The 11,795-nt window shown below is 57.2% G+C and overlaps 1 protein-coding gene across 1 annotated transcript; it reads right to left on the reverse strand.

Moving 5' to 3' along the window:
* Positions 1-275: 275 nt before the first annotated feature.
* On the reverse strand, positions 276-10,316 carry LOC144279644 (RNA-binding protein 42-like). Its single transcript, XM_077841225.1, is given in 13 exon segments — positions 276-693; positions 1,113-1,307; positions 1,648-1,768; positions 2,292-2,498; positions 3,312-3,455; positions 4,055-4,120; positions 4,122-4,166; positions 4,168-4,220; positions 4,735-4,800; positions 6,563-6,637; positions 6,726-6,813; positions 9,170-9,323; positions 10,124-10,316. Coding segments are annotated over 13 exon segments (1,470 nt in total). The 5' UTR covers positions 10,267-10,316; the 3' UTR covers positions 276-580.
* Positions 10,317-11,795: the final 1,479 nt, after the last annotated feature.

Below are 11,795 nucleotides of genomic sequence, written 5' to 3' on the forward strand. Positions count from 1 at the left end.
CTGGGGGGAAGCAGGGGAGCCCAGAGCTGGGCTGCAGGGTGGGATTGATGGGCACTGACCCGAATTCTTCAGCTCTGTGGGGGAACAGCTTGGTGCTCGCAGTAATCACCTCTCCCTCTGACCCCCTACCCTGGGTTGGAGGGAAGCGAATGAGGCTTTAGACCCATCCCCATCCCTGAGCTCCGACCCTCCAGCAGGAGGCGGTATGGACCTGGGGAGCACCCCCCATACCACGCCCTATGGAGAAACAGCAAGGGAAACCCCAGCCATTGGGCTTGTAAGTACAAAAGAAAAAAAAAAGAACATTTATTAGAGTGAAGTCCCTGGCCTGGGGGGAGCATTACACACATGCCCACCCCCCATGGGCACCGGTACCCCCGGGCAGCACCCAAGGGGGCACTGGAGAGTCCATGGAGGAATCTGCCCTGGGCCAGGAGCTGTCATACAAGACAGATGGAACGGGGCAAGGAAGCTGGCCACCCAGCACCAAAGCCCCCAGGGCAGGCGGGGGCCAAGTCTGCCTGGCGTCTGCTGGGGGCCCCAGGGCGGGGGCCCGGGCTGGCAGGATCCTCCCCCCCGGCTATCTCAGTCCAAGTTTCTTCTTCTCTTTCTGCTTCTTGCGCACCACATCGATGTTGCGATCCTTCCACATGCTCTTGCGCAGCTTGATGGGGCGGCTGCCCACGTATTTACCTGTCGGGGGACACAGATGGGAGCAGGGGGTCAGTAGACGCTCCCAGAATGGGGGGGGGCGGGAACGGGAGGGGACACCACACAGATCTGGCTGCACCTTCCTCCGCAGAGGTGCTCTTCGAACACCCTCAGGTTGTTCCCTTCGCCAGGCTGGGTGCTTCTCCCAGGCCAATCGCCAGGCCTCTATGTGGGGCTGAGCTGCCCCATAGCTTGCATTGCCCGCCAGGCCCTCCCCCCGTAAGTCACCTTTGGGCAACCTCAGCCCCCCCGCCCCGCCCAAGATACACGCTGGGGGTGGCAGCAGAGTCAAAGGGCAGCCAAGCCAATTGGAGCAAGACAGGGTAACCTGCCCCACGCATTAGTGGTGCAACAGCCTAATTCCCCCTCCCCCCCCCGGCACCTGTCCCACCTCCCCTCACCGTTCATCTCGCGCATGGCGCGGACGTAGTCGTTGGGGTCCTTGAAGCTGACAAACCCGTAGCCCTTGGTCTTGCCGGTGCGCTTGTCCCGGATCACCTTGGCCTTGAGGAAGGATGGGTAGCGGCTGAAGGCCCGGGCCAGGATGTCGTCGTTCACCTCGTTGCCCAGGTCCCCGCAGAAGATCCGGAAGTCATCTGGGATATGGGGTGGGGGAGGGAGGTTGAGAGTGGGGCAGGGCCATAGGACCCCTGCCTGTGATCATGGCAATCCTCTGCCACAGAGCTCAGCATCTGCTGCATGGAATGAGCCTGCCAGGTCAACCCCCAGCAATATCCAGTGGCAGGGAGTCCCAGAGGTCAACCCTCATCATCATCCCCCTGCAGCAGGGAGTCCCACAAATCAACTGCAATAATATCCTGGGGTTCGCTTGCACCCCGCTCCAGTTGGCAATCTCTCCCCTCCCCACCCCACCCCAGCCACCTGGGATTCTCCCCCTCCCCACTCCAGCTGATCACGACCCTGCCCCCCACTCACCTGAGTCCCACTCCAGCAGGCTGGAGTCCTCCCAGCAGCTCCCGGCGGCCGTGCGGATGCAGCGCTTCAGCTTTTCCTGCCTGCTTTTCTTCTTGTCCTCGACCACGGGTTCCACCACGGGCTGGGGAGGCCACAGGTCAGCCACATCCCCCAGGGCAGACCCCAGAGCAGCCGTCCCCGCGCTCTCCACTCCCTCCAGGGAGTTCACAGCCCTCTGGCCCAGGGCTGGCTCCAGACCACCCCCTGCCCCGATGAGATCCTGACTGAGCCATGGGGAACCCCCCCCATCCCCCTTGGGATTTCCACAGCCTGCGGCCCATTGGCAGAGGAGGGACCATCACACAGTGCAGACCAAGCCCCACCCCCGCATGCAGCACTCCCACGGAACAGACCCCCACCCCTGTAGGAGCAGCCCCCCGCCTTGGCACAGGACCTTCCTTCCCTATTGGTACCCCTGGTGTCTCTGGAGAGACCCCATCCCCACCCCTCCCGTGGTTCCCCCCACTCCAGCCCAGACTCCCTCCCACTTGGTGTCCCCCCACAACCATCCCACGACATTCCCCACCCCAGCCCTCCTGTTCTCCCCCCACTCCCGCACATACCCCTCCCCCGATCCCCTCCACCAGAGAAAGATGTCCCCTTACCTCCATTGGTGCAAATCCAGGTTCAGGGCCCCGGGGCCGCCGCCCCCGTATGGGCCCCAGTTCAGGTCCACGCAGTGCAGGCAGCGCCCTGGCCTCTGGCATCACAGGCTCCACCTCAGGCATGCTGGGGCCAATCACAGCCTCCTCCAGCCCCCCCGGCTCCTTCTCTTCCACCACAACTGGCGGGGGCTGCTCCCGCAGCTCCTCCTGCGGCAACAGGGAGACTGACACCAAGGGCCATGCGACTGCAGAGGGACTGGCCTGGGGAACTCCCCACCTCATTAATCCAGCCCAAGGGGGGAGGTGTGTTCGCCCATGGGACTCCCAGCCCCATGAATCCCATGGAAGGTCAGCCTGAAGCCCTGAGTTAACTGACTATCCAGCCAGGACAGGTTATTATAAAGGAATTAACCAATAGGACACCCGAGCTAGCCCATGGGACTTCCTGCCACTGGGGCAGTTAATGGGGTTAACACAAAATCACTGGGTCAAACCTGCGGAACTCCCTGCCACTGGGACATGTATTGGGAGTTCTCCATGTTCCACACACTAATCCTCCAAACATTGATGCAGTGGGCGAAATCCGAGGTACTATAAGGATGGAATCCTGGGGGACATTAAAGTCCGTCCCACAGGACCCCTCCACCCCTGCTGCAGGGGTGTGGCTGGCACCTGCCCCACCAATCTCCCCGCATTCCCCCCAACCTGGCCAGCACCAGAGCCCTTCCAGGACACCTCCCAGCCACAGGGACATGGCGGCAAGCAGCTTGGTATGTTTTAAAGGGGCATTAGACATTTAATAACCCCATACAAGACTGGCAAGGATCAGAGCTCTTGACCCTTGTACTTCAGGGCAGGAGCAAAGCCACAGACTGGGGGAAGGAAGGTAGCTCCCCCCATGGGGTGGGATGGCCCAGCGAGATGTGTTTTGGGCAGGGGTGGGTGGGTGTGTTTAATGCCTTCCTCTCAAGCACCAACGGAGTTTGAGTGGCAGAAGGCTCTGCCTCTGCCCCCCCATACCTCCTGCTTTTTCACCGGCGGTGCGGAGTACACTGTGGGAGCTGCCTGGATCACCATGGGGTTTATCTTCGGAGCTGCCACGACGGGGGGGCGGGGAACCGACATCAGAGGAGTGATCGGGCCGATGGGGACCCCAGGTCCCACCTAAACAGCAGCAACAGCAGGGCCATTAAAGGGGCTTATGCAGACAATGGCTCCCGGCCTGTGCCTCTGTCCAGCTGCTGGACAGAGCTTAGAATACAGCCCCACCCCCACAGCTGGCGATACCCCCAGTGCTGAAATGCAGCTGCCTCTGGGGTGGGACATAGCAGTTAGTGAGCAGCCACACACATCAGGGTCAGCCAGCACTGACCGTGAGAGGACAGTGCCCCCTCTATTGAGCCCTCCGCCACGCTCCCTGCAGCACAACGCCCCCTAGTGCCATGCTAAGGCATTGGGACCAGCCCTGACTGCCAGGGGAGAGCGCCCCCAACCCCGCTCCCTGCAGCACAGCGCCCCCTAGTGCTGCATTGGGGCTAGCCCTGACTGCAAAAGGAAAGCACTCCCCCACAGCTTCCTGCAGCACCTATCATTCCATTTGCCTCTCCTCCAACTGCTGACCAGCCCCAACCCTGCTTCGCTCCAGATCTGATCCCACGATACAGCCACAGACGCCCTCCACCCTGGCCGGTGAGAGCCAACCGCCACTCCCCCTTGGCTCCTGTCCCTCCCTCACGCCCCATCGCTGAAGGAAACACACTCACCGGTGGGCCAGTTCTCATCGGCCCTATGGGCCCCATGAGCGGGCCAGGGGGCCTCTGCATGGGGGGGTCCCATCATCATCTGTGGGCCCTGGGGACCGGGCATGGGGGGGCCCCACCATGGCTGGGTGGTGAGGCGGACGCATCGCCAGGGGCCTGGGAGCACCGGCTAAGAGACAGACAGACAGAAACGGGTTTTCCATTTCAATGACAACAGGATTTCCCCCATGGCTTCAATTCTGGGACTAGCCCCTGATTCAAGGATGGAGGGAAATCCAGGAAGCGAAACTTACCCAACAGGAAGTGAAACCAACCATCCCACCCCCGGGCTTTAGGAAGTGCAAAGAAAGGAGCAAGCAAACTGCAAAAGCCACCAGGAAAACAGGCCTCCCCCTTCTGCTTGGGTTTTAGCATTTCCCCTCAGTGGGGGAGAATCCAGGAAGTGAAACTGGTCTCCCCGTCCCTTGGCAAAGAATAGAGCAAACAAACTGCTAACCTCAGGATTTATAGAAAGGCCTGATTTATTTCTGCAAGAATCTCACTTAACAGGAAAACTTGGGAGGGAATTTTTATTGAAATACAATTTCAGACTCAACAGTGTCTCCTGATTGAAAGGGAGAGCACCGGTAGGATCCAGGCACATCAGACTAGGGTAAAGATGGGGCTGGCTGGGGGAAGCTTACCAGATCTCTGCAGGACGTGAGGCACAAAGGCTGGTCGAAGGATTGGAGGCCTCTGTGGAGGAACAACTGCAGAGGGTGAGACGGACAATTTTACGTTAAGGCGCCAGGCCGGGTCTTGCAAGTGCTGAGTTCAATTCCCAGCACTGCTGCACGCTCCCTGCGTGACTGCGGACAAATTACTTTGACTCTCCATGTCTCACTTTCCTCACCTGAAAAACTAGAATGGTCCTTCCTTTGCCTCGTCTAGTTATACTGAAAGCTTTTTGGGGCAGGACGGTCTCTCATTGTGTCAGGGCAGTGCCTGGCACGATAGGGCCCTGATCTCAGCTGGGGCAGGGACTGTCTCTCGCTATGTGTCTGGGCAGCATCCACCACGATAGGGCCCTGATCTCAGCTGGGGCAGGGTCTGTCTCTTGCTGTGTGTCTGGGCAGTGCCTGGCACAACTCAGCTGAGGGTGCTACTGTATTACAAACAGACCAAGCGTACTAGCTCTGGGATTGATCATTAGGGGAAAATCCCTTCTAGACTCCAAGCTGTAAGGCAGCAATGTACAGGAATCATGTTACCCTGAGGAAATTGCATCCTGGTTGATTAGACAGCTGCCTTTGGAGAAGGAGCCTTGTTAATATCCATCCACACCCATCCCAATTCTGTACAGTGATCACATGAGTTACGTCAGGCATCTAGGGTGAAGGAAGATGGGAGCTGGAGTCCCCTCCCCCAAACCACGATTGGAGTGCAGGTGTCCACACACATTTCAACAACATGAAGCAAACTGAGTCACAGCCAACTGCTGGCTCAGCTGGATTCATTCCCACCCCGTCTTGTGATGTCAGCACGGGCAACAGAACAAATACGACATCTTTTCTACACCTTTGCAGCTAAAGGATCCCAAAGCCCTTTAGAGGCTGCATACACAGCAGGGGTTCTCAAACTGGGGGTCAGGACCCCTCATGGGGTCACGAGGTTATTAAATGGGGGGTTATGAGTTGTCAACCTCCATCCCAAACCCCGCTTTGCTTCCAGCATTTATAATGGTGTTAAGTATATTAAAAAGTATTCTAATTTCTAAGGGTGGGGGGAGGTTGCACTCAGAGACTTGCTAAGTGAAAGGGGTCATCAGTAAAAAACGTCTGAGCCACAGATATACAGTAATCATTCACTCAGTGATGAAATGCAGCTGCCTCTAGGGTGGGACACAGCAGCTGTATACAGGCAGCTGCTTCTCACCACAGAGTGAATGATTACTGTATATGCAGCCTCTAGAGGGCTTTGGGATCCTACATAGTGCAGGGCTAAGATGCAGCTGCCTCTGGGATGGCATACAGCATTTATAAAGCAGGTTAGGCTTCTTTAGGGTTAGGAACAAACTTTGCCTGAGAGATTATTCCTTAACTGTCCACTAGGGGGTGCACCTTACACCATCCTCTGAAGCAACTGGTGTAGGCACCTGTCAGGAGACCAGGCAGACGGGATACCTCACTAGAAGGACCTGCTGGTTTGATCCAGACAGCAGGGAGGAGGCCACATTAGACGAGGCCACGGTTCTGATCCAGGGTAGCAGGATACCGGGTTAGATGGGCCTATTGCTATATATATGATATGATAAAGCTGCTCCCCAGAAGACGACCGTTCAGTAGCCCCATGTATGAAATGAAGTTACTGGGTCTCCTGTCACTTCCTAGCTATATCGATGCCTGCAAACAAACCCAGCACCCAGCTGGGACAAATAGCTCATCGGCAGCTGTGGAAGAGGAGCCATGGGCTGGCCGAGCCCCCCCTCCAGGCGGTGAGGTATGTGGAGGGACTCCTGTCCTGTCGCTGTACCTGCCCTGCGGATGAAGAGGGGGCTTCGGTTCTCGGGGCTGTCGATCCGGCACCTCTCGCCAGCGCTGAAGTTCACTCAAAGAGAAAGAAAGGACACATTGCTTTGGAATCTCAAACGTGCCATGTGCAGTCAGACACTAGGCCACCGAGACACGCTACGTACCTGGTCCCACGAACGGTACCGGGGGGGCCACGATGGGGGCTACGACGGTGGCTGCGGCAGCCGCTCGGGCTTCTAAGCTCTGCTGGACCTGGAGCAGAACAGAAACATGAATCAAGAGCGGCGGCTGTTAATGCAGACCTCTATAATACCCCTGGGGGAGAGGCACATGGGCTAGTGCAGAAGGAATACCACCCCTCCTCATGCCCCCTGCCCTGAAACATCTGTCCAGAGGCAGGTAACACAGCCCCCACCACCCCAGGAAACATCTGTGCAGCTGCAGAAAGGACCAGCTAGTTAAAGGGCACAGCAGGACCAGAAAAGAGGCTGAGCAGTGGGATTTGACAGGGCAGCTGAGGGCGTGAGACCCGCAAGCCTGGCATAGGAGTGGAGGGCTAATTTAGCTTTAGCTCGCCACACCACTGGCCTCCAACAACACCAGACCATCAGCACAGAGAGGCAAGGGGAGGTGGACGACACTGCACAGAAATGAGAGCAAACAGAGAGCCAGAGACCCACTCCAGGAACAGCCCATTAGGGGACTGGGTCCCAGCTACATTCCGTCTGTGTGCCAACCTGGAATTTAGACCCCAGACAGTCAGGAGATGGACATGGTAACTGGCTACTGCTTTTCATGCAGAGCAGTTTTCACAGATTCCAAGGCCAGAAGGGAGCATCAGATCGTCAAGTCTGACCTCCTGTATAACACAGGCCAGAAAATTTCAGCCAGCTCCCACTGTACTGAGTCCAGGCACTTGTGTTTGACTAAAGCTTCCTCCAGTAAGGCATCTGGTCTGGATTTGGAGACATCAAGAGACGTACAATCCGCCACTGCCCTGGTGAGTTTGTTCCAATGGTTTGTTTGGATTAAGCTAAACAGGAACAAGACACCCTTAATCTGAATTAACTTCTCAGTTTAGACAAGCCTAGAATAAGGTAGGGCAGTGGTTTTCAACCTTTTTTCACTTGTGACCCCCTAAAAATGTTGGCGGCACAGACCCCTTTGGAAATTTTAGACAGTCTGTAGACCCCCAGGGGTCTACAGACCACAGGTTGAAAACCACTGAGGTAGGGTGTGAATTTAAAGTGCAATAGCTATTCCTGATTAACTCTCTAATGTGGATGACCTTATTCTGATATGAGTGTTCCCACATGAAGATAGTTAGGATCAACTATTCCTAAACAGTTCCAGGAATAAACAAGACATAATTGTAAAATCTCCAGGGGAAGGAATGTCTTTTTCTTTGTGTGTTCGTACAGCACCAAGCGGGGATCCCTGGTCTATGAGGACACTTGGCAGAATTTTTTTAAATAATTTCAAAGCCTAATATTGGTGTTTTTAAGCATTTTTTTCACCAATTTCTATCCATTTAAATTTTCACAGTTGCGGGAAGTTATTGGGGGAAGTCAGACAATAATTTAATGACAGCAGATGTTGCGGTTCTAACAGTTTATAACTGTTAAAACACAAATTGTCAACATCACACGTCATATACAAAGTAAATATCCTTAAATCAAACTCGTGAGTTTTCAAGCAGCATTTTGCTTACTTTGCATGTAAATTTTGATTATCACGGATGGAAATATTTTTACAGCATTTGCAAGTGCACAGTGAAATCAATGTTTAACAACAAAAATCAAATCCTTCCCAGCCTAAGATGACTAGGGCCCCAGGAGCTACCCAACACAAATAAGGGACTGAGACAGTGGAGAGAGGTGTTTTGCATTTAATGATACTTCCACACAATCTACTCCACCACTCAAAAAGCATCCTACCGACGTGCAGCTCCCTAAAAGCCAATGAGGGAGAGCAGCCGGAGACCCCTGAGGACTATTAGGGACCTCACTATGTTGATCTATTAACCTGGGGACAAAGGTACCTTGGTTGTGAATATTTCATCTAGTAACCAAGGGCGATGGACGACTCACTCCCTAGTGATGGGTGCCAACACTGTCCCCTAATCAGACAGACAGATGGACACACAGTAGAGAGTTGATGGAGAAGGGGTGGGGGGGGAGAAGGGGGCAGGCGAGTGCAGTCACAGAGAGCCCAAGTCAGGGCTGTGGCCAGCACGTGCCCAGAGCATCTCTGTTTTTAACAAAAAGAAAAGGAGTACTTGTGGCACCTTAGAGACTAACCAATTTATTTGAGCATAAGCTTTTGTGAGCTACAGCTCACTTCATCGGATGCAGTCCGATGAAGTGAGCTGTAGCTCACGAAAGCTCATGCTCAAATAAATTGGTTAGTCTCTAAGGTGCCACAAGTACTCCTGTTCTTTTTGCGGATACAGACTAACACGGCTGCTACTCTGAAATCTGTTTTTAACCACGCAGCTGCCACCAAACTACATTCCCTCACCGCATTTCTGGGCTAATGAACTGCAGCGGCACCCAGCATCGCTCCCACGCTGCTCATCCCCATGGCGAGGGATAAGCCAGTACCTCACCTGCTGGTAGGTGTTGGTGGCGATGATGGGCCGGATCACTGGGACTGGGGGCACCGTGGGCACAGCTGGCACTGTCAGAGCTACCGGGACGGCCTCCACCACCGGGGCCCCGGAGGGCAGGGAGACAGGGGCCCCCAGCACCTCCTGCTCAAACCTGTACGGGGCGAGGGATGACAAATGGAAGCACATTGAGGCCTCCCTGTTACCATCCAGAGTTTTCCATGCCCTTGCCCTGAGCCCCCCCAGGTCCCAGTTGCTCAGGTCCCCCTTCTGCCACAAGGCCCACCCCTTCTTCAATGCAGGGTCTTTCACCGCTTTGCCCTGATATCTGCCCATCCCCAGCCCTCCTCCCCGCAGCTCCCCATTCCCTCCCGCCAAGAGCTCTCCGTTACCCTCACCGGACACCCCAAGGATTCCAGGTGCTCCCGCCTCCCTGTGCCCTCTCAGGGGTTCCCATCCCTTTGTCCTTCAATCTCCCTGCAGGACTCACCCCCTTCCCCCCCACAAGTGTCTACTGATCTCCAGCCCCTTTCTACTCCAGCTCTCCCACTCCTCTGTCCTGGGCTCTGCTCATCACACGCCCACCACCGCGAGCCCTAATTCTTCAGCCGAACCCTCCTGCTCTCCCCCCATCATCCTCTCCAGACACCCCCCCAGCTTCCTTTCAACCCCTATATCCTCATCCCACCCCCTCCCGGAGTCTCCCAGCCTTTTGTCCCAGCCCAGCTCCCCACAACCCATCCCTCAAGTCTCCCCACCCACAGGCCTCGCCCCCTTTTACCCTGGTCTCCCCGCAAATCCTCCCCTGCCCACTCCAGCTCACCCCCCAAAACCTCCTCCCGCCCCTCCCCACGGTCACCTCCTCTTCTCCCGCCCACCCCAGGGCCCCGATCTCCCCCACAGACCCGCTCCCCCCCCGCTCCGGGCCCCCCCAGCCACTGCCTCCGCGCTCACAGCGCCATCTCCGCCTCCATCTCTTTCAGTCGCTCCTCCCCACTCTTGGGCCCCCCCGCAGCCGCGGCGCCCCCCGCGGGGCCGGGTCCCGGTCCCGGGGCTGGGGCCCCCCCAGCGGGGGGCGGGGCGGGCGGAGCCGCCATGGCGGGGTCCGGGCTCAGCCTCCGCCGCACCGCGCTGCGGCTCGACACACCCGCTTCCGGCGGGACGCCAATGACGTAGAGCACCTTCCGGCGCTAGCCCGTGAAGGCGCCACTGATTAGCCGCACGCCACTTCCGGCGCGCGTTTGTGACGTCTCACGGGGGCGCGCGGGAAGGGTGGGGCGGCCGGAGCTTTCCGAGGCAGGAAGGGGGCGTGGCTTGGAGGGCCCCCATGGGGGCGGGGCCAGGAGGACGGGGTTCCCATTGGCCTTTGCGGGGAGCACGTGATTCCTGTTCATTTCCCTGTCTCCTACTCAGGGGCGGCGGCCGGGCACTTCACCCGCTGTGTCAGAGCCCAAGCAGGGCCTAGCCCCGCCCCTTCCTGGCCCCGCCCCCACAGCGTGCTCCGCCCCTCCCTGCCCCACTGGCCCCGCCCCTCGGCTGGTTCGTCCACAGTACCCCAAATTCGACCCGGCGAGGCCGACTTCGGCGCCAATCCCCTGCCGGGGCGGCGGAAAGAAATCGGTTTTAAGAGCCCTTTCCGTGGAAGAAAAGGGCTTCCTCGTGTGGACGGGTGCGGGGTTAAATCGATTTAACGCGGCTAAATTCGACCTCAGCTCCCAGCCTAGACCAGGGCAAAGCCGCGTCTCCTCCAGCGGGTGGGTGGGTGAGGCTCACCCTGACTCCTCCCCGGTGGGGCGGGGCGGGGTGCAGAGCGGAGCCTGGGGGCTGGCGGCTCTGGGGGCTGGACTGCTCTGGTCCCAGTGCCCCGGGCTGGGTGACTCCCCAGGGCGGGCGCGTGGCAGTGGGGTGCTGAGCTCCCTCCCGGCGCTGCAGAGCGGCTGGGATCGCGCCTATGACCCGCTCCCAGGGGGCTCCTGCCGTTGGCCCTCAGTGCCCAGCATGTGTCCCCCCAGCCCTGCACAGCTGGCTCCAGCTTTTCTTTCTTGGTCTGAATAGAATTAGGGCCCTACCAAATTCATGGCCCATTTGGGTCAATTTCACGGTCATAGGATTTTAAAAATAGTCAGTTTCATGATTTCTGCAATTTAAATCTGAAATTTCACAGTGCTGTAATTGTAGGGGGTCCTGACCCAAAAAGGGGCTGTGGCAGGGTCACAAGGTTATTGTAGGGGTGGGGGGGCTATGGTACTTCCGCCCTGCTGCTGGCGGGGCGCTGCCTTCAGAGCTGGGTGCCTGGCCAACAGCTGCTGCTCTCCAGCCACCCAGCTCTGAAGGCAGCATAGAAGTAAGGATGATGATACCGCAATCCCCCAGCAACTCCCTTTTGGGTCAGGATTCCCAATTTGAGAAACGCTGGTCTCCTCCCTGAAATCTGTATAGTATAGGGTAAAAGCACACAAAAGATGAGATTTCACGGGAGGAGACCAGATTTCACGTCATGGATGTGAATTTGGTAGGGCCCCAAATATAACGCAGATCCAAAATATACAGTTTTGAAAATCTGAAATTACTCTGTTTTTGTTGCTGGGAAACACTGGCCCTCCCACTTGAAGGACAGAGGGGCTGA

Source organism: Eretmochelys imbricata, chromosome 24 (assembly GCF_965152235.1).
Source record: "Eretmochelys imbricata isolate rEreImb1 chromosome 24, rEreImb1.hap1, whole genome shotgun sequence".
NCBI lineage: Eukaryota > Metazoa > Chordata > Testudines > Cheloniidae > Eretmochelys > Eretmochelys imbricata.